The 23,683-nt window shown below is 34.5% G+C and overlaps 2 protein-coding genes across 2 annotated transcripts; both read right to left on the reverse strand.

Annotated features, from left to right (window-relative positions):
• Positions 1-787: 787 nt before the first annotated feature.
• Positions 788-6,520, reverse strand: LOC132696380 (pyrethroid hydrolase Ces2e-like). The gene is made up of 9 exons (XM_060661176.1): positions 6,485-6,520; positions 4,770-4,901; positions 4,573-4,710; positions 2,696-3,203; positions 1,807-1,929; positions 1,570-1,745; positions 1,224-1,353; positions 1,031-1,163; positions 788-974 (listed from the first exon to the last, which is right to left on the reverse strand). The coding sequence occupies exons 1-9, from the start codon at positions 6,518-6,520 to the stop codon at positions 788-790; spliced, it is 1,563 nt and encodes a 520-aa protein (XP_060517159.1).
• A 2,334-nt stretch (positions 6,521-8,854) lies between these two features.
• LOC132696381 (pyrethroid hydrolase Ces2e-like) lies at positions 8,855-23,644 on the reverse strand. Its single transcript, XM_060661177.1, has 9 exons — positions 23,603-23,644; positions 12,949-13,083; positions 12,752-12,889; positions 11,067-11,606; positions 10,365-10,503; positions 10,130-10,305; positions 9,369-9,498; positions 9,176-9,308; positions 8,855-9,118 (listed from the first exon to the last, which is right to left on the reverse strand). Exons 1-9 carry the CDS (start codon positions 23,642-23,644, stop codon positions 8,932-8,934), a joined length of 1,620 nt encoding a protein of 539 aa, XP_060517160.1. The 3' UTR covers positions 8,855-8,931.
• Positions 23,645-23,683: the final 39 nt, after the last annotated feature.

The following is a 23,683-nucleotide window of genomic DNA, read 5'->3' on the forward strand; positions in this document are numbered from 1 at the left end:
AAATAAGAACTGAAAGTTCAGATTTTCACGAAATTATAAATTATGAGATGACAATTGTTTCGACAACACCGTGTCTTTATCATTCGATCATTTGATAAAGACAAGGTGTTGTCGAAACAATTGCCATGTCCTAATATATAATTTCGTGAAAATCTGAACTTTTAGTACTTATTTATTTTGATAAACGGATTTTCATCAAGTAAAAGCCACCTCAGTTCAATTTTTGGAAAAATGAAGAACCTTTAATTTCTTAAACTAACACTGTCAAGATTATATAGAATACAAATACAACAAATACGAACGAAATCAAGTAATAAGGACAATATTACAACTTATCCTAAGAAAACTGTGCGGTAAAGGTACATCAAAATTTAAATAATTTTGAATTATTGAACAATCCAAATCCAACTACGATTCGGCATTATAGATTTATATTTATATACCTTTTCTCGGAGTCGTGAATTCGGAAATACGCTCGACTATAAAGGACTAGAGCTACGATTCTCAAGACCGGATGTTAAAAATGTGGGAATTCTACAACAAACCATCAGCCAACTCACGTTGCAAACCAGAGGCAGGTTGGGAACATAGAATTGCAGTTTCTGCTCTTAAATCGCCGAATACCTTATGATCTTAGGAATAACAAAACCAGTACCAATAATAAATAAAATTACAATTATTTCACAGTTTTTATTAAGTTTATTTATATAGGAGACGCACAAACAACCCTGTTTTATAAAATAATCGGGGCATAATGTTTGTCACTTTTTATACGTGAATCAAGGAATCAAAATCCCGAGAAAGGTTGCTGGCCGTAAGTGTAAAAAACGTCGTTCCACATTTCCATTTCCTTCACCTTTTTACCGGGCTTAACCTCGAGAGTCTCATCTATATCCAGGTAAGGGATGTTTAAACCCGAAACTTGAGTCCAGGTTACATTAAGAAGCGGATCAATTTCATCCGGGGTGGGATTCCTAAAAAACATAAAAACTATGAAATTACTAAAGTGGATTGGCAAGAACGCACCCACAATGTCTTTGCGAAATTGGCCCAAAGTCTAGTCATCCTACTTTTGGTCAGGAATTCCTCCTCTGTGTTTAAGGGAAATTCAGTCCGGTCAAATAGATAACGTACATCTTCCCCGTGTCCCACTTTTCCAGTGCCTTAAAAGAAAAACATTTTTTTTGTTTCTGAGGCGGGTTTTAACCATCTGTATTACATACCTTCAATGGTGGCGTGTATGCTGCCTACAGTTCCGGAATAAGAAAACTGATAAAAGTATACAGGACTATAATTGGATTGCAGTTCAGCTTGCTTAAGCGACGATCTTACAAATAACTGGTCACTGGTAAACTGCAATTTAGAAAGTATGCACATACAATTTATATGAAACTCTCAGGTCATTACACAATTCTTATCAATCAAACGTAACAAGATTAAACTTATTTTAGGCGAACTCCCGAAGACAAAAAACCTTACTGATTTTAGGAAATGCTTGCAATGCAATTCCACGTGGATAACAAATGGTGTTTAGTGGAATCACTGTTTAAAAATCAGAAAATCAGTTACCTCAACAAACGAGGCCAAATTCAATGCAAATGGTTGGTTATTGTTGTACGCCTGCTTGATCAATACAGCAACGTCGTTTAAATTGGTACCCGGCAAAGGGTTCAGGTTGTAGGGTATTAACAACGCCGAGTTCAAATCATAGCTGAGTGCAGCGATCACTAGTTCGGGCAGCAAAACTGAAAGATACCATTTTTGCTTTTGTGTTGTGGACATATAAGATGCCTGTTCACCACTTACTTCCCAAAATTGATAGCGATTCGGCGGAATTTGTTCCGATTATTAAGGGTACATGGTTAAAGTTTCCCGATTCGAGCAGTGTGAAACTATGATCCGTTACATACGCGTTCTCGTCTTCAACTTCTATTACGATTCCCGTCTAAAAAATAAATAAATATTCGAATTAATTTGTTTACAAATAAATGAAAAAAATCAATTAAAATGAATCTAACATTAATGAATGATATAAATGAATAAATGATAATAAATAAAATAATATTAAATTGTTTGAGAATTTACAGAATAAATGGTTTCATAACAATTACATTACATATTCTAGAAGTTAAAATTGTTTTTGTTTCTCTAGTTCGATTATCAATTTTCCCTCACCATGGTTAAAGTAATTTTAAAAACCGATTTGGGTACTGCCAAATGTAGTATCTTCTCAAAGAACAGGGGTGTATTCATTGAATAAAAAATATGATCTCATTGCTCTATCCTAAAGTTTCTGAACTCTAGCTATACATTAGAAATTAAACGGCCCCAGTACACTACCCTGGGGAATTTCTGTCAACTATATCAGCAGTCCATTTTAATGTTACACTGTATAGACAATAATGTTTAACACTCCCTTTTAAAATTAGTATTACATCGATGTTTTCCTCTGATTCAAGAATACATAATTGCGTTCATATAGAGCAGGAACAGGAAAACCTTTCCAATGTTACATTTTTTACTCTTTCATAACTGAAGAAGAAATGAAACTGGAAAATACGCTTTTTTTAAATAAGTTGTCTTCATATTAAAAAAAATAATATTTATTAATTGTTTGATTGTCAAAAGCGTAACTAAAATTTTCAATCTACTATAAAAGCTTAAATTATTGGCTATTTTTATAATACTTACTTACTTGCGGCGGGCAGAGATTGGAGAAAATCTCTGATTTCCTCGGTCGTGGTTGCTTCCGAAACGAAAGGGTTTATCGATTTCGCAATGTCATAAGCGGTTTGCCTGGGATCAGATTGAATTGCTGAAGGCAAAATCGTCAAAGAACAACCGCTTTGACAAATCGCGGCTCTGTACAAGCCAGCAGATTTTTTGTTCGCGACGTGCGCTCCCACTGACACACCGCCTGCGCTTTCACCAAATATTGTCACTTTTTCTGGATCGCCACCAAAAAATTCGATATTTTTCTGTGTCCATTTCATCGCTAGTAGTTGGTCCTTGAGTCCAGCGTTACCCAAAATCACGCTGTCATTTGTACTTAAAAAACCATATAGACCCAAACGGTAGTTGAATGTAACCACTATAACTCCTTCGTTTGTAAGAGACTGTGGTCCGAAGACGCTCTCGAGCGCACATCCGGTAGTAAATCCGCCCCCGTACATCCAGATCATTACTGGCAGTGTCTCTGTTGTCTGGAAAAGATATATTTCATTGCCAAATTGAAAATTATTCACATATTCATTTTGCAACATTTCTGGCAACAATTATACAAATCAAAAACTGGAATTACAAAGTCATAGAACCATTTGGGCAACGTATCTTTATTATAATATTGTTGTAAAGTTTACAGTAAAAGGAAAGTTTTTGGTTTTTAATTGTCACTCAGAGAGTTATTTGTCTCTTTTGGCTCTTTGTTATCAATAAATAATGCTTTACAAAACTCGTTTAAACTTCTAAAGCGAAATTGAGTAAACAAAGCTGACACTGGAAGTCCAAAGGAAAAGCATATTTTAAGCAACCCTTAACTAATTCCTGCTGAACTTACCTCGCTCTGCAAAACACGACTTAGTTAATTGTATTCTCTAACATCAATTGTAATTATAGGTACGTTTACATGCTCAAGTCAATTTGATAGTTTTAAAAAATCGCCAACGGAAAATTTTGTACAATTGTTAGAGCTCATTGACGATATAATGAGGAAGGCTGCGGACCAAAAAATACCACGATTTTTACTGAAAACATATGGTCATTCGAAGAGCAATTTACTGATTGAGACAAATCCGATTCCGGTTTAAGTGGTGTAAGCTAATATAAATTGAGATCCCTCTAAGTTTGTGAATATACTGATTTTTGTTAACGTTTATTATGTCCCTCTACATTTAAATCAATAATTTGTATTTTGGTATTAATTAAAACGAAATGATAAATTGAAGAAACGTCAATATCAAACGTCACCGCACTGCACTGCCTGGAAATAAAGACAGCAAGACCGCGACGCGCATCATCGGTATTTATCGTAGTCTCTTTACTCTCTCACATTAAAAAGAAGAAATTCTCAATAATTTAACATCCAAGAGCACCCTGTATTTCTTAAGTCATTAATATTCGCACAAAAATTTTCCGACAATGATCGCTATTATATCCCTAACTTTTCCCGGTAATTGAAGAAGTAATCTAAATAAACAATGTTCAAGGTATTCCTGTCAGCAGGATCGTATAATTAACTGAACATATAAGCGTGAAGTGTTTATTATTATTATTGATTTTCTATTGTTTTAGTGGTGACACAATTTCATTTTCAAGAATTTGCAACCCTCATAAAACGGAAAATGGTCTATAGGCTCAGATCAAATAAGTGTTTTGAAAGGTCGCCACCAATTAACTATGCGTTGTCAAATTGTAAATTGCTCTAGGTTTAGGGATTTAGTGGTTGCTAGAAAATGATCGACCGCTTATCCTTTTTGCTTGGCATTGTTTTTCATTATGTTATGCATTTTTTGCATTAATATTCGATTTGCTACAACTAACGCTAATGCATACAACTAACGAAGATCATCTTACATTTTGCGGTGGTGTGAAAACATTGATATATAGGCAATCCTCACTTTGTTGTTCTTGAGAAGAGCCTAAAGGTATGCAACAGTCTTTCAATTCACTAGCATCTAAAATTCCGTCCCAAGGGTCGTTTCGTACTGGAGCCTCCAAACATTTGCAAACTTAACTCTTGAAAATTATATGGATTATCCCACGATACTTACCTGGAACCTTAAATTTCCTAGTGGAGGTTTTGCAAATGGAATGCCTCGGTAGGCATAATAAGAATAGTTTTCGGTTTTCGTCTCAGATCCAAGAATTGTTCCATCCGGAAGATCGATCAAAAGGTCGGCACTCTGAAGCGAAAAGATTAAAAAAGATAATTAAATATCGGCACATGAAAGATAAAATAAGAAATGATGGATTAGCTAAGCAACGGTGATATTGGATGGTTAGCCCCTTTAAGGTAATTAACAGAATAGAACTCATTTTATATGCAAATAATTTAAGCGTTGTTTCTTCAAAGGCAGTTTGTTGTACCCTCTATACTCTCTCAAAGCTAATTGATTGGAGTATATCCATGCAAAATTTTATTTTTTCAATTGAAAAATAAGTCAATTTTTTATAATACATGACAAAGAGAAATTGCATTCATTGTAAGTGGCGTACTTAGAACTGAACTGCGTTCTTTGTTTTTGCATTTATCTTTCCCGGGCGGTACGTTTATTACAGATCTTAGAACTTAAAAAATATCAAACAAACTAAAAAAAGAGTTTGTTGTGTATTGGGTTTTTATATTTTCGTTGGCAACTAACAACTTTCATTTTTTTTAACGTAGCATTCATACATTCTTGAATATTTTTCATACATCTATACCTAATATTCAGCTATAGCTAAATCTTACGGCCTCTGACATATTTTGAATTTTATGTCAAAAGTGACGTTTGCAGGTCTGCGTTTGCTATTGAGAGCCTTTGTTTTATATTGGGGTTGATTTCCTTATAATGGGTGTTTTTCTTCGATGTATAGAACTTTAAGTTGGCATTACTGTTCAAGATGGCGACCGATTTAACAGCTGTCAAGTGATTTATTCTCAGTTTGGTTTGGCAAGTCATCATGAATAGACTCACGCCTGAACAACGTTTGCAAATAGTGCAATTTTATTTCGAAAATAATGGTTCTGTGCGGAATACGTATCGCGCACTACGTCTATTTTATCGTCGACAAAATCGTCCATCAGAGTAGTTAATTGGATTAACCATGGGACGTTTTCGCACCACGTTTACTCTTATTGATAACTCGCATCCCCAGAGACGCCGTACGGTGCGTACAGAAGAAGCTATTGCTGCTGTAGAGTGTAGCATTGAGGAAGACCCGAATGAGTCCATCCGCCATCGAGAACAGGAATTGGATCTGTGTCCATCCACTTTATGGAAGATTTTGCGGAATGATCTTGGTTTACGTGCTTACAAAATCCAACTCGTGCTAGAATTGAAGCCAAACGATCATCATGTAAGGCATAGATTCGTCGAATGGGCCCAAAACGAGATTGCCGTTCTTCCCGATTTTCATAAGCGAATTTTGTTTAAAAACGTTGATGGTCAGAACGTTACAATCAATGGTGATCGGTATACAGCTATGATTACTAACTCTTTCATTCCTGAATTGAATAACCATGATGTCCAGGAGATGTGGTTTCAACAAGACGGTGCAACATGTCACACAGCTCGTGCCACAATCGATATATTGAAAGACACGTTTGGGGACCACCTAATTTCACGTTTTGGACCTGTGAATTGGCCTCCCAGATCTTGTGATTTAACACCGCTAGACTACTTTCTGTGGGGCTTGACTTGACCATTTGGAAGACAACATTCGCCGTGTTATTGCCGATATACGGCCACAAATGTTGGAAAAAGTTATCGACAATTGGACGTACAGATTGGACTACGTCCGCGCCGGCCGTGGCGGTCATATGCCAGAAATCATATTTAAAATGTAAAGCCACAAGATTATCTTTCGGATAAATAAAATTCATGTCAATCGAATAATCCATCGTTGTTTTATTGCAACTTAAAGTTCTATACATCGAAAAAAAACACCCCTTAGAATCTACTTCCGGGGTCCGACCCAACCGTAACTGTATTATGAATGAAAATTTCTCAATGGAATGCGGAACTTTTTGAGTCAAATGCAGTGGCGTACTGAGATTGTTTCTCTAAATCTCCTTTTTTACACAGATGAATACAACTTTCTCATTGTATTTAACAATCATACTAGTCCGTTGAAGATACATTCATTTCAATTTGAAAATATTTTAAGCAATGGTTGGTTCTCTCTCGCAGATTATACAAAAATGGATTACAAATGTTTATAATAGACTTACCGCAAATGACACGAGAATAAACATACTAGTTGACGGAGCATCATGAATTTCGGAATTTGAGAATATTGTATCCGACTTCATTCATTTATACATAACGTCAAGTGATAAATATTTCTCCAGGATAACTCTTTTGTAGATACGTACATTAGAGATATTCTATTTTATTTTTTATTTAAATAGTAGTGACTTGAAATACAACTCAATTAACCTATCTAAACCTATTTCCACAACTTAAGTTCTGTTAAATCCTAGAATATCTATGTTTTTATTTATTGCTGCCTAAATTATTCATTCTCCGTACCCAATTACAAAAAGAACAAATTAATAGAAAACTCTAATGAATAAAATACCCTATTTAGTTCACGGCGAAATTAAATCCTGCTTTCTTGAATTATAAATAATAGTAACTTTCTTTTTAATTAAATTGGTGGAAATGTACTGCCGAATTATATTTACCTCCACTGTCGTTGCCAGATTGAAGAGGAACGAGCCGCCATTTGATTTTATTCCAGCTTCAGGTTCAAGATCTCAAGGAACTGAAGCAATATGACCAAGTCGGAAAAAGGCACCACTGCCTAAGCCAGGGGCGTCACTGAAACCCAATTATTCATTAGTAAACCTTTAGTAGCAGTATTAGAACCAACCATTATAGGACGAAGGATTACTATTCAGCAGGGGATGTAATTTCGTAATTTTTTATTAATATGATTCTGCTTTAAATGTCCTACGATTTTAATTCTCAATGCATAAATGTGATACGGCAAATGTTATTCCCGGAATCGGCTTTTGTTATTTGATGTTCAGCAGTACTTTTAAAATATATCAGTATCACTAAAGAAAAATGACTCCAACGAAATACGTAGAAAACCAATAAGTGGGCGTTGCATGGTTACTTTACTGGCTAATGGCTCTTGTCCGAGTTTGCTTGCATTTGGTTTAGTGCAGTGGATAACACTAGATATCTTTAATACCTGAAGTCAGGCACACATAATGTATATGGTATATGTGCCCTTTTCCTTATCACCCCCACTCTTTTGTTTCTTTTTTGGAAGCAAGCCTTATATTAAAAAATGGAAATTTTACAGCTAGGTATACTACGGACCAATCTGGGTCCCGGGTCACACCGGTGTCCGGGGCAATGAGGCAGCGGACGCCTTAGCCAGGGAGGGCTCCTCGCATAGGCATATTGGGCCAGAGCCCCGCTTGGGGATCGCCCCGTGTGTGAGGCGGGGAACTCTCGAAGCCTGGGCGAGAGACCGGGCCGCGGGGGGCTGGAGAGTTGCTCCGGGAATGAGGCAGGCGAGGCTTATGATGGATGGGCCCGCCCTTCCTCGGACCAGAGAGCTGCTTAGACTGACCAGAAGGGAGTGTAGAGCACTAACAGGGGCCTACACAGGACATTGCAGGCTTAGGAGGCATCTCTGCTTGCTAGGCATTGGAGACGACCCGGAGTGTAAGTGGTGCATGGAAGGGGAGGAGACCCCGTATCATCTGCTCACCGAGTGCCCTGCCTTGACATGGGCACTCGGTGAGCAGGGCCGTTCTTCGGAACGGCCCTGATCGATCCGGACTCAGTGCACGGTATTGGGCTAAAAGAGTTGCTGACCTTCTACAGGAGGGGCGGCATTCTCGACGCCCTCTAGAGCGGCCTGGGGGCACAACGGGCCCATCTGGTGGCTTAAGTGCTTGGACGCCCGCGAGGGCGCCCCCCTTTAATACCAATACCAATACCAATACTACGGACCAGGGCAACATATTGCAAACCAGAACCAGAGGAAATTTGAGACCTACAATGATAGCCTAGATTATTGTATATTAGGTTACGTGCATTTATTTTTTTTTTACTTTAGCATATTCGACACTACAACAAATTAATCCAGCAAACCAACAATAAATGAAATCACAGTTATTATTTCCGTTTTATTAATTTTATTTCTACACACTATTTATATAAAATAATCGGCGTACAACATTAATCCACATGTACGTGTATTGAAGAATCAAAATCCAACGAAAGGTTGTTGGCCGTACGTGTTAAAAACGTTGTTCCACATTTCCATTTCTTTCACCTTTTTAGCGGGCTTAACTTCAAGGGTCTCGTCTATATCCAGATAAGGGATGTCCGAACCCGAAGCTTTAGGCCACGTTACATTGAGCAGCGGGTCGGATGCTTCCGGGGTGGGATTCCTAAAAAAATTAAAATCTATGAAATTACTAAAGTTTCTTCCCAAGAATGCAACCCACAATGTCTTAGCGAAATTGGCCCAAAGTCTAGTCATCCTGCTTTTCGTTAGAAGCTCCCCTTCTGTGGATAGAGGAAAATCTGTCCGGTCAAACAGATAACGTACATCTTCACCGTGTCCAACTTTTCCCGCGCCTTGAAAGAGGAACGATTTTTTTATTTCTGAGGTGTGCTCTGGTGATCTGTATTACATACCATCAACCATGATATGTAGGCTACCCACAGTTCCGGAATAAGAAAATTGATAAAAGTAGACGGGAGAATATTTGGACTGAAATTCGGCTTGCTTGAGCGACGATCTTACAAATAACTGGTCACTGGTAAACTGCAATTTAGGAAATATTCACATACAATTTATATAATACTCTCAGGTCATGAAACAATCGTTATCGGTGACAAATCTAACATAACAAGGAGAACCTCTTTCTACTGGAACTCAAAGTTCAACCACAAGCGTTTAGAAAAATTATTATTATTATCAGCTTTCAAATCAATTTTAATCCGATTCGACACGAATGCGAAAGAATATGATTCAAAAATAAAGCAATATCGGTTACGCGTGTTAAATTGCAAAATGTCACACTTAAAAAGTATTGGCGTCAAGTGGTATACAATTTTTTTTACTCCCGATTTTTCGGGATATTACCGCACGGGTTTTTCAGCAATCGGATGTTTTCGTAGATATTTCCCACGCCTTGAATTTGAACGTTTGTCAATTCTGACGATCATGTCAGTGAATGGTATTCGTGTTGTTTTACGAAAATGTACCCAAAAACTAACGGTCGTAGAAAAAGTATACTATGCAACTCGTTCGGAAACCTTTTAAGTGACTCGTTAATTAAACAGTAGCTCCGCCCGTGTCAAATAAACTTGTGAGTCAAATGCCGTTTGTTGCATAATATACTATTATCACACGATAGGGCAAAAACATATTCGAAAACCAAAATATCAGTTACCTCAACAAACGCTGCCAAATTTAATGCAAATGGTAAGAAACCGCTGTATGCCTGTTTAATCTGAGTAGCAACGTCGTTTAAATTGGAAACCGGCACAGGGTTCAGATTCACGGGTATTAACAAAGTCGAGTTTACATCATAACCGAGTGCAGCGCCCATTAATTCAGGCAGCAAAACTGAAAGATAACATTATTTTGTTTTTGTTCCGTGGACTTATAAATTGTTCAGTACTTACTTCCCAAAATTGACAACGATTCTGCGGAATTTGTTCCAATTATTAAGGGCACTTGGTTAAAGTTTCCTGATTCAAGCAGTGTGAAACTGTGATCTGTTACATACGCGTTTTCGTTCTCTACTTCTATTACGATCCCCGTCTAAAAAAATATAAAAATATTACAATTTATTTGTTTTTTAGCGAATTAGAGGAACATAACGTATTTTTTTCGTAAATTGAGAGTCCGTTTATGTTCATGCTTATTACTTTTAGGCGTGTATTTACTGCATTCCAGAACTGTAATTTCCTTATCTCTATGCGACCTACATTTCAGTAACATAATCTATTTTTTTGGGTTTAGTTGAATTAGATTTTTCGAGTATTGTTTGAACAATTCTATCTCATCACATATGCCGTAAAACAGATTAATTAATTAATCATGTTCCCAAAAATAAATTGTGTCCGTCAAAGCAATCTGTGATTTGTTAATATGGAGCATATTAAGGGACCTTTAAAAAAATGCATTTCTTACTTTTAACTGTAGACATGCATATAGAAAATAGACATTTTATAAAGAAATTGTTGCGATATTGAATGGAAAAATACATTCAAATTAACATAAATAACTCTTCTTTGTCAAAGCAATAATAATTTTTGAAATCTTAAAATCGTAACCAAAATGTTAAAGCTCACAATTATTGCCTATTTTTACAAAAGACTTACTTGCGGATTTAGATTTAAAGCAACAGTCAAAAGAATGGTTGGCACACCTTGAAGGAAATCCCTGATTTCCTCCGATGTACTTGAATCCGAAAGGAAAGGATTTAACGATTTCGCAATATCTAAAGCGTTTTTCCTGGGATCAGATTGAATTGCTGAAGGCAAGATCGTCAAAGAACAACCGCTTTGACAAATAGCGGCTCTGTACAAGCCAGCAGATTTTTTGTTCGCTACATGCGCTCCAACCGACACACCACCTGCGCTTTCACCAAATATGGTCACTTTTTCCGGATCGCCACCGAAATATTCGATGTTTTTCTGTGTCCATTGCATCGCTAATAGTTGGTCCTTGAGTCCGGCGTTACCTAATATCACGCTGTCATTCGTACTTAGAAAACCAAATAAACCCATACGGTAATTGAATGTAACCACTATAACTCCTTCGTTTGTAAGAGACTGTGGTCCGAAGACGTCCTCTTGAGCACATCCAGTAGTAAATCCGCCTCCATATATCCAGAGCATTACTGGCAGTTTCTCTGTTGTCTTAAAAAAAGGTATTTTATTGGAATAGCAAAATTATTCGGACATTTCATTTACTACATCATCTGCACAATTGCAAAATCAAATCAAAAACTGCTATTTGTTGATATTAAAAAGTTACACATAGATATTTGTCCATTTTGGCACTGAGAAGTGACCTTTCAAATAAATAATGCTTTAGAAAATAGGCTTATGCTTTATTGACTTCTTGATTTAGACTGACTTTGATTGGTGAAAAATCGAATATATGGAGCCCAAAGGACAAGTAAGACCAGTGTGTACTTTCCAAAAGACCAGAAGAAAAAGAAGCGACAATGGCTGCCAATCGTTTGTATGCGGCAACCCTTAATAGCCGAATTTCTGCAGATAGCTTTCGTAGTTGGCTTAAGAAATATCCTTAGTAAAAAATATGTTCTTATAATTAACTGAACTTATAAACGCGTATTTCTCACTTTTATTGTGAAGGTTTGCGAAGCAATTTTCTTTTAAGAAATTTGAGGTCTTTTAAAAGGAAAGCTCTATATATCTTTAGAACAATTTTATTAAATTAGAGTTTTAGAGGTCCCCGTTAACCGTCCGTTGTCAAAATAAATAATTAAGTTGGAGAATGCCAAAATATCAGTCGAATGGGCTAAATTTCTTCACGCTCACGTTGTATCGAATATTTTCTCTACAGCTGTATTGAAACATCTTTTTAGTATGTGTTTCGGTTTGTTAAACGACATGTTGCTAAATATTGATATGTATATTTCCGTTTCTATGGAAATACCATTTAGTTATAGTTTTCTGTCAACTTATCGAATCATTCGTTATTTGAAAAATAATTAAAATGGAGACAATAGTGAAGCAGCATTTTATTTCACACCCCTTAAAATTGCAAAAATCGCTAACCCTCTGCGCGTTACTTTATACCAGAAAAATCAAAATTCCCTTACGAAAGAGCCTGACCTAATATAAACAATTCCACACGGTACGAAATACTTCGCGCATTCAAAAAAGACGTATTTGTCACACTTAAAAATTTTTACCAATATCACGAATGATATCGACCAATTATCTTTATTGTACTGCAATTTATTTTGCAATTTTATGTATTTATAAATTTGATTTAATTAGAGAATGCGTAAAACTAACGCACAACAACTTACAGTTTGCGAAGGTGTGAAAACATTGATATACAGACAATCCTCACTTTGTGGTTCTAGAGCAATGCCCAAAGGTATGCAACAGTCCTTCAATGCACTAGCATCTAAAACTCCGTCCCATGGGTCGTTTGGCACTGGAGCCTGCAAAAATGGCGAAAAATAATATTTAAAAATTATTGCAATTATCTCATGATATTTACCTGAAACCTCAGAGTACCTACTGGAGGCTTTGCATATGGAATGCCCCGGTAAGCATTGTAGGTATAATTTTCGGTAATGGTCTCAGATCCACGAATCGTGCCATCCGGAAGATCGATCAAAAGATCGGCGGCACTCTGAAACGAATAAGAATAACAAGTAAATAGTGGCCAGTAAAATAAGAAATGGTGAATTTGATGTTAGCTAAGCAGTAGTGGTGCGGATAATATTAGCTGTTGGTCATTTTAATGTAAATTACGAATTGTATCCCATTTTTACGACAAGATAGCAAATAATTTAAGTACTATTCATTGTTATCTATTCTCTTTCAAAGTTGTCGGAGTACAAGGTAAAGAAATTTTCCATTCATTGTCACCAGCAAAATTAGAAGCTGGACCGACGGTCTCTTGTTTGGGAATCAGCAATATTCGAAAAATTTAGTTTGATATCAAAAATTATGTTTGCAGATCTTAATATGGCCATCGATTTCTGCGACTAATAGTATATTATGCAACAAGTGCGGTAAACGGCATTGTTTAATAAACGAGTGAGTTAAAAAGTTTACCGAACGTGTTGCATACTATATTTCTTCTACGACAGTTAGATTTTGGGTATATTTTCGCAAAACACGAATACATGACTGTCAGAATTGACAAACGTCAAAATTCAAAGGGTGGGAAATGTCTCCGAAAATATTCGATTGCTGCCAAACCCGTGCGGTAAAATCCCGGAAATGTCCGAAGTGGCTCGGATTCGTGGGAAACAGAACTGACGTTGTAAAGTGACGCGTCCCGCACGCTAGATCGGTGGCTAATTAGGTATTTTACAGACGGGAATAGAAAAAAGCTTTTATTATACTGTGCCTGCTTAAATCATAGGACCCGCCTATTATTTTTCATACCACTATGTATACAAAATGTATAATTTTTGACATGAAAACAATATGGGAAAATGTCATGTTAATTTTTTGTTTTACTCCGCCTGGAGCATTGGTGGGGTAGATTGAGTAGCTCTAGTGTGAGTGCCAGTCCAAAGTCCGGGTAAAGAAGGAGGGTTTATGAGCAAGGTTAGCAACCTACCCAACCTACTGTTAACACCATACACAATATAATGCCTCAGAACAGGATTGATAACGTGATGACGAAATCAGCAAGAAAAAGGACAACGAGTAGCTATAAAAAAAAATAAAATGCGGATAGCAAGATGGAATATAAAAACACGGAATAATAAAGATCAGGAAGTTGAAAAAGAATTAAGTGATAGAAATATAGAAATATGTGCACTACAAGAAACAAAAAAGAATTGGAAAGACACGTCAGAGCGAAAGAGGGGGTAGCACTATGATCCATAGAAAACTGTCTCAAAATATCCAGGAATGCAAATATGTATCGGAAAGAATTATACAAGTTAAACTTAAATTATAAAATCAAAAAACTGACATAGTTGCAATTTCCAGCCCAGAAAGCTGCAAACCAGAAGAAGACAGACTAAAATTTTATGAGAAATTACAAGGCAATTGATACAATACCAAAAAGGGAGCTAATTATCATATTATGTGACCTTATTGCACTACTATGGAACGCAATAATACCAGGGGTGAAACAAAAATTTAATGAAAGTGTGACTAACGAGAACGGCGATTCTTTAGTAAAGTTCTGTTCACAAAACGAAATACGAATAAATAACACCCTTTTCAGACAAATAACAACATAAATATGCATTCGAAAATACACGAGAAGCTAGATCAATGATAGACTATATCTTTCAAATAGGGAAATACATTGCACACAAATTCTAGATAATATCTTCTGCTTACGTAGGAAGTGACCACAATCATGTTTTAATAAAAATAAATATGAAAATAAACAAACATAAAAAAATTAACATAAAAGGTTTGGGGAACAAAGATTGAGGTAGGAAAAAAAAGGATGAATCAATAAAAAATATCTAACAAACAAGATTGGAAAACAAAATATACGAAATCTCAGTAATAGAAGAAGAAGATACACAAAAAAACTGAAGAAAGATTTGAGAAACTATAAAGAAGAAAAACGCAGAAATAGAAGCGCTTAGGGAACGTAAAACCGAGAGAACATAAAAAAATCAAAAGTGCATCTTGGTTTTGTGACGAAGTAAAACTAAAATGTCAACAGAAAACAAGAGCCTATCTCAAATAAAAGTCTACAAAAACAGGAGAAGACCGGGAAGAATATAAAAAAAATCTCAACGAAACAAACACACTGGTAAGGAAAAAAAGAAAACAGAACATTGGAAAAAATTCTCAAAAGATATGGAATACGACTTTTATTGTTTGCAAAAGGAGATCTGGAGAATACGTGGATAGCGACAAGAAATGAAATAATTGATAGGGGTAAAGTATGTCGAAAAAGAGAAATGGACAAATCACTTAAAAGGATTCTACAATACGACGCTGAATTTAACACGAGAAACCCCGGATATAGTAACAGATGAAATACTAGAAAGAAATAGAATAGAAGAAGTGGAAGAAGCAAGAAGAAAGTGAAGAAGAAATTAAAAAACCGAAAATGGGCTGGCAAAGATGGAATACAGAATGAATTACTTAATTAATTAATTAAAGTGCGAAGGTCCCAAGCTAATTAGAGAACTAACAGCGTTTACAAACGAGTTAATATGAGGATCACAAATACCGGAAGACTGAAGGATAAGCATAATGATACCACTTATTAAAAAGGGGGAGAAAACTGATCTAAATAACTATCGAGGAATTAACCTCCTATGCATGACTTTAAAACTCCACTCTCTGAAGAACAACAAGGTTTCAGAAGTGGAAGATATTGCAATGACGCAGTATTTGTAATTAGACAAATTATAGAAAAATCAATTGTGTGTTCTTATGCTTCATAGACTTAGAAAAAGCATTTGATCCAGTGCAGCTACAGGACATGATACAAATACCTTATAACAGAAATATCACCTTTGATATAATAAAACTAATCGACAATATATACAAAAGAAATAAAATAGAAGCTAGAGTAAATTCAGAGCTAACTGAGGTCATAAATGTAATTACAGGTATTAGGCAAGGAGACTCACTAAGCCCCTTATTATTTAACATTATATAAGACGAAATAATTAGAGAAGTAAAAATAAAAAAACGCTATAAGATAGCTAATAAAGAAATAGAAGTGTTGTATTATGCCGACGATAATGTATTGGTAGCTGAGAATGAAGTTGATTTGCAGAGATTGCTACATCAGTTTAATATAAATGCATAGAAATTTAACATGAAAATATCGGACAAAAAAACTAAATCACTAGTAATCTCTAAAGAACCAATTAGATGTAAGCTGAAACTTGATAACAAAATTATAGAGCAGGTAATAAACAAATATTTAGGAATTATATTACCATATGATAATAACAAAAAGGATGAAATAAGAAAACAAACTGCAAAAGCCAATAGAATAGTAGGATGCCTAAACGACACGATATGGAAGAATAAATACTTAAGAACGAAACAAAATTCCGCACTCAAAAAGGCCTACAAACGAATGAAATGAAAACATTAAGGAAAATAGCAGGAAAAACACTCTGGGATAGAGAAACAAATGAAAACAGAAGACACATATGTGGAATTGAAAACACTAACACCTGGAATAGAAATAGAAAGCAAGAATGGAATCAACATATATATAGAATATCTGAACAAGGTATAATGAGGATAGCAACAGATAAATCGCCTTCTGTTCGGAGGAGTATAGGACTTTCACGAAAAAGATGGAGCTACAACTTGTGATATTACATTGAAGTAAAACAGGCCGAAGTGCCTAATATAGAAAAAGAAGAAGTAGAAGAAGAAGAACAAGAAATTTTTTAATGCTATGAGGGGTCATGTGATGATCATGCATCTTTTTAATGGACTTTTCAAATTTTATTCGTACACCAATTTTAAAAACATTCGATTCGTCAGTTTTTGCAAATGAATGCCTGCAAATGTTTTACATTTCCATTATTTAACCGTTGCTCAATTAAAAAAACAAATAATTTCATCATTTTATCAACCAGTTTATGTACGAAATTAGCACTTTGTGGATTTTGACAATAAAAAAGTCTGTCAAAGTAATCTTACATGACCTGGCACTCTGTAATACTGTATTCATACTGAACCGTACTATAATTATTATCATTATTTGTATTAAATTAAATTATAATCAAAAATGCATTTATTTTATTTGCAAAAAATGACGAATGAATTGTTGGAGATATTATGTTTATATCAAAAATTAGGCATTTTAATTGTATATGTGCATGCCAAATGCCAGCATGCTATATACCGGGGTACAAAAAATATTTCGACGTGATTTCCTTATAAAATCCACTTTAGTTTAAGTTAAAGTTTAGTATTACTGAGTGGGAGCCCATCACCGAGAACATAATGCAAATAAACCTTGACATCGGCGGGAGAAGAATCACCGTACTTGGAGTATATGCACTATCGGATGATGAACCTGTGGCAGAAAAAGTCATTTTTTTTTTAAACTCGAACATTTGCTATCTTCCGAGCGTCCGTCAACAACCGGGCGTCCATATATGGACGCCCGGATGCAACGCTATAGAAACGGTATATACAGGATCTAAGTAGTCTCAATTAAAATTTTCAGAAGGACGCTACGATCATAGTAAACTGAATTTTCTTGTATATTGTTAGTTCAACTGTATACTCGGTAGAGGCGCGAGACCCAGTCTCTGTATATTTTACAAGATATATTCTACTTTCAGCTCGTCGATTTCCAGGCGTCCTTTGCGCCTTTGTTACGTGGCAACACTGTCACTATTAACTTTTGCAGACTGGCGCGAAATTGTGGGATAACGCCTCTGCATCGCCTAGTTGTTTTGTTTTTCATATTGAATGAAATTGATTGGCGCTCCATAGTTCCAGCATGTGGAGACGGTGGAAATAGAGAATTTTATTTCTTTTACCACAAATTACGAAGCAGGCTAAGTTGGAATTAACGTAAACGTAACACAAATACACAAGACTTTTTTTTTAATTAAATAATTAGTTTATTTTCGAAATGAGTGGTAAAGATTTCAAAATTTACAAAAATCATATCTACATCCTGTTGCCAATGCCGTACTCTTTATATGATATTAGAATTTAAAACAATATTGTGTGACACACGTCGCGAAACTCTTTTGTTTTTTGTTTTGCATAAAGTTATTCTTTTTTCAACTACTTGTCCGTTGTAATATTTTTTTTACCTTAATTCAATGAACTCGTGTCTGTCTTTACTTAGAAGGCTGACTAGATTAAAGTCGGACAACAAACGTAATAACAACACCCAAGGCACCAGGTGAGAATCGAACCAACAACCTCTGCTGCAAGTCGAGTTGGCAGGTCTAACGACTTACCAACCGAGCCATCAATCATTTAAAAATATATATATATTTTTTTATTTAGTTGCCCGGATTGCTATTTTTCGATTATTTAATTATTATTGCATTATATAATGTTTTAATTAAACAAAGTGGCACCAACAAGGTTTGGGTTTTTATATGCGAATTTTATGCAATAACTTCTAAATCTTTTTTAATTTTTCTGTACCTTTTTAGATTTATTACTTCTTTCTAAATACTATTTAGAGCGGTGTTTGAAATATTAAAAATATCGAATATAAATATTTATATTATAGAAATATTCACTATAAATGGTTGCCAAATGCAATAGGAAAAGAAGTTGTTGGAATTTGCAAATTAAAATATCATTTGCTAAATACTTATCTAAATAATTGGGTAATAAAATATTTTGATTTTATCGTCTTATTATATTAATATGTCGCCTATTAGATTCCGCAACATATAAGAGCTATTTGAAACTATTTTATTGAACGATTTAAGTTCTTGACTTTTGCATTTATCCAACCAAAATAAATGTGGAAAGTAACATTTCTAAATTTTAGTAAAAATTATTTTGAAATGAACTTTGTTAAAAGTTATTCGATAAAAGTGTTCGTTTTCATAGTTATTTTTCTTTATTATGCCCTAAGATATAAATAAAAATAAAATTAAACAAGGAATGACAGGGATGAAAAGTAAACTACGAAATATTCAATAATGTGTCACCATTACTACCGAATAATATGTTCATATATTACTTTTTTTAATGTACCCAAACTTAAATCCTAACAATGTTTTTCTAAATATACTCTCAAGGTGCATAACTAGTGTATAAACCTCTGAAGTAAAGTATCTGTTTAGGTGATTTTCGACATATTCTCTATAAACTTTTGCCTCGGAATAAAAGGGCTCTTTAGTTCCTTGGATACCATCTAAATTTTTTTCCCAAATTGATTTTAAAAAATCCCCCTTTCAAATTCCTGCTCTAAAATACCCATTATACAGTTACCTAGGGCTGCGAGCGGCTTCGGATATTTCCGGTGATATATTAGCCAGGGCTTTGGTTTGTCAATTCTGATGGTCAAGGCACGCGTATAGTATGCAACACCTTGTAAACTTGTTCAGTCATTCATTTATTAAGCACTCCCTCCGTTGGAGAAAAATAAATTAATCTGGCGTTTATCAAACTTGTCTAGCAAAAGATTTCTAAAGATTTTTTTTTAAAGGAAACGTTCACAGAATAATGTAAGACTATTTGCAAATATTCTGCATTCTACCTGCGTCGGTGGTTGATAAATCGACCTTGCTGACGTTTCGCCAACCATCCTGGAGATCTCAGAGATGGTCCTGTTCATAAATTTCACCGTTACAAAAAATATGTTTCAGACAAGTATTTTTCAATTCGGTTGAATAGGTTTGATTCCAGATTCCCGAATTGCAATATATCTGAAAGAGCTATGTCAAAACTAACCAGAGAAACAGACCAAAAAATATACGACTATGACAAATAAAGTCATAAGCAGTTGCCGAGAACAATAATAAAACCGAAATCTCATTGGATCAAATTAAAAAATTAATCAATATAATCAATTCTTCTACCCGGAAATATCCGAGAATCCATAGAAATCTCTAAACAACCAAACCATCTTAACCGCGACTCTGTCTTTCACCAATATGGAAATCTGAGACAATGTTCATGTCTCTCTTTTAGCTCCACCTCTCTCAAAAAGTATAAAAGTATATAAGAATAGAATGTGAGCAAGCTTCACTTATGCTCTGAAGAAGCCATCAGGATGATTGGCAAAACGTCAGCTAGCTTTGTTTATAAACAAACGATGCAGAAGAGATCTAGAAGATTTGTAAATAGCCTTCTGAAGAAAATGTTAATTTTGACGAGTAACGAATGCCGCTCTCATTGCTGTTGTAAGTGTTCTTTATAATTTTATAAAGATTTAAAAAATCCTTATGTTTATTAAAACTAAAATAGTAACTTCTAATTATTCCTCCTAAATATACCAAATATCTAACATCGGTCCATTTTAGACCAACATTAAACACACAACAAAGTAATATGATGCCCCAGTTATCCTCGTAAAAGAAAATAATTGAAAATGACATTAATTTCCAAATTAACAGTTTTTCTTCATTTGGTACAATAATTTATTGATCTGCAAATAAGTCAACTGTCAAGAACTTAGAAAACAATTTAAAAAAATAATATTTGAATATTAGTATTTACTTTTTACAAAACTGGTTTCCTCCTGCGTCGGTTTTTGCTGAGTCGAACTTGCTGAGGTTTCGCCAATCATTCTGTTGGCTTCTTCAGAGCTTGACTGAAACTGGCTCACGTTTTACTCTGTATTTGCTTATATATTGTTTGAGGAGGGCGGAACTAAATGAATGGCAGAAACACCGTCTCGGATGACCGATTCCCATGTTGGTGACAGGTAAAGACCAGAGTCGTGGTTAAGATTGTTAGGTTGTTTATAGATTTCTATAGACTCTCGGATTTTTCGTTGTTAGAAGAATTGATTACCTGCAAGCATTTTAGTTTTATCGAATGAAATTTTATGTACGGTTTCGTGATTGTGTTCGACAACAGCTGATGGGTTTATTTGTCTTAGTCGCAACGCTCTTACGTGTCCTTTGAGCCTAGTTGATATTTTTCGTCCGGTTTCTCCAATGTATTCTTTGCCGCATATGCATGGAATGCTGTAAACTCCTGGAAACCTCAATTGGAATTTTATCTTTGACGAAACGAAGATGTCGACAGATTTTGGACAAGTGGTAAATCTGGTTTCGACGTTATACTTCTTTAGAAATTTTGATATGCGGTCAGTGATATTTTTAATTAATAATATATATATATATATATATATATATATATATATATATATATATATATATATATATATATATATATATATATATATATATATATATATCTTCTGAGTTTTCCAATTGTAGGTTTCCACTTTCCCTTCCTATGCATATATATTTCGTTTTTTCAACATTCATAGTCAGTCCCCAATCTTAGTTTACGTGCTACATATTCTAGACCTTCTTTATCCCCTGCTATTACTGCCTGATCGCCTGCAAACTGTAGGCTAAGAACTATTCTGCCGTAATTAAACTGATATAGTAATCTGTGCAAATCAACTTCATTCTCAGCTACCAATACATTATCGTCGGCGTAACACACACATTTTAAAGCCTTTTTTAAATCTCCCCATTAATGCTTAAACTCTGTGGTCCATGTGTGGATAAATATATGACAAATATCATTGTTTGCTGAAGATCAACTATTATTATAATCAATGGAAGATTTCAATTGGGGAAAATAAAATTCATCGTTTGACAATCTTTGCGTTATCAGTGACTTTATCTAAAATATTTGAAAAATTTTTATATAACCAAATATTTCACCAGTAATTTATTTATACCAAAAACTCAATGCGGGTTTTAAAAGAATTTTGGGACATCTGTTGCCCTTATGGATGAGACTAAAGACATTTTTTGTGCTTTTGATAAGATTAACATTATTGTTATTCTCTTAGATTATTCATTTGATGCGGTAAATCATTCACTCCTACTGTTTAAAATTATATTAAAATATTATAGTTCCAATAATCCAGCTTGCCTTCTTATAACTTGCTATGTAGACGGCAGGTTTCAGTCTATATAGTGTAATAGTAATTTATCTAATCAGGTAGATATTAGATATGAAATTGCACAAGGTTCCGTCTTAGTACCCTTACTCCTCCTCGTTTATACTTCGGATATTTTTGTCACTGCGCTAGTGTAAAATAAAAAAATTAACAGTGGTCCATGTTGGTATTTCAACAATAAATAATAAATCCAATATGATCAAATCATAACCTTAAAAATTTAAATGAAAAACCCCCAATTTTTACAATTTCATTGTATTTCGCATTAAAAAAAGAGAGCGTGGATATATAATATTCGCAATTCCTTTTTCTATTGTAAAAATGACATGACCTCCAAACATACAAAACGCTCGCAGGAAAGTTATCATTTTGGATTTATGTGCATTTAAAATTCAGTGTTAGATAATTTTATGCCAACTAAATTAATAAGTTTTTATTGTTGTTATTTTAATATAAAAAAATGATTTCAAATCAATTCAATGTTTTCTACAAAGAAAACCTTAATAATTTAGAAAATACTAATGGTATATGAAAATAAAAAAAATATTATTTGAAAAAGCAAAAATGAGAATTTTTGATAAAAGTTTTATTAATTGGCAAATCCTAGGGGTTCTAAAATTTTTGCTATGATTTGTTTGACAATTGTAGGTTTTTATCAATTTGAATATTTTTCAACCAATTTCAAAATATTTTTGATAAAATTTGTTCCATTTTTAAATATTCAACATATTTATAAATCAGTCCATCTTTGATAGAAAATGTATTGAACGACTATTGGGTATTTTATTATTATATATACATCAAATAACAAAAATTCAAAAACCCTATATATACCAAGAGCAACAAGGCACAGTATTACTCAATCTGACGGTCCAAAAAATTGGGAAAAAAAAATTCACCAAAGGCCGTAATTGTTTCAATTTTGTTCAATTTTAAAACTGTTTTTACAAAAATGTTTACTGTTAACCGTAATTAAAGCTGAGGTAAATTCAAATCTGTTTTGTTTAACGCTGTTTGCTCTATCTTTGAAAGAAAGGTGGTTTGTGTTATTGTAATATTTTCTTAAACAAATGTCCATATCTTCAAAGAGGCGCATTTTAATAAACTTGGAATCGTTAAAAATGGCTTTTACTAGGCCACCATTTTTACGATGTGCTACGCAATTGTGCTGTGTGCTACCAGGTGGCGTTTTCTGAAAATGATATACTACAGTATTTTACACTGCAGTATAATATTTCAAGGTAAGCAAAACAAATTTTTCTCTATTTTAATCATTTTTACAGGATCTGAGATAAGGTGTCAACCCATAATAGAGGGACCACCTTCAACATAGTGGTAGAGCAAAATCGACTTATATGCCATGGTCTCGATTTCTGTTAAATATTTAATAGCGAAAACCCCATAGCAATATCTTCTCCACCAAATGCGCTGTAATTTCCATAATTAAATACAACTTTCTTTTTGTACATGGCAAGCATAGTATTCTGTTAAATTATTGAAATCGTGTATTTCTATATAAAAACTTTTTCAGCTTTGCCATAACTCGAAAAATGCAAAAATACAACTCTGGGAATCAACGAATATTTTCGAATATATATAAAAGACTTACCGCAATTGACAAGAGATAAACACATACTACTTGACGGAGCATCATGAGCGTCTATGTTAGTGAATGTTGTGTCCGATTTTA

Source organism: Cylas formicarius, unplaced genomic scaffold, assembly GCF_029955315.1.
Source record: "Cylas formicarius isolate icCylForm1 unplaced genomic scaffold, icCylForm1.1 PGA_scaffold_1__22_contigs__length_36826433, whole genome shotgun sequence".
Classification (NCBI taxonomy): domain Eukaryota; kingdom Metazoa; phylum Arthropoda; class Insecta; order Coleoptera; family Brentidae; genus Cylas; species Cylas formicarius.

Bases quoted from the DNA above. Each gene is read 5' to 3' on its own strand.
- LOC132696380 (XM_060661176.1), bottom strand. From the start codon at position 6,520: ATGACCGCCACGGCCGGCGCGGACGTAGTCCAATCT. The intron at 4,711-4,769 runs GTAAGTATCGTG...AAATGTTTGGAG, and splicing joins TAGGAAATTTAAGGTTCCAG to GCTCCAGTACGAAACGACCC. The intron at 1,354-1,569 runs GTAACTGATTTT...TCTAAATTGCAG, and splicing joins ATTTGGCCTCGTTTGTTGAG to TTTACCAGTGACCAGTTATT.
- LOC132696381 (XM_060661177.1), bottom strand. From the start codon at position 23,644: ATGCTCCGTCAAGTAGTATGTGTTTATCTCTTGTCAATTGCG. The intron at 12,890-12,948 runs GTAAATATCATG...CCATTTTTGCAG, and splicing joins TAGGTACTCTGAGGTTTCAG to GCTCCAGTGCCAAACGACCC. The intron at 10,306-10,364 runs GTAAGTACTGAA...GTTATCTTTCAG, and splicing joins ATCGTTGTCAATTTTGGGAA to TTTTGCTGCCTGAATTAATG.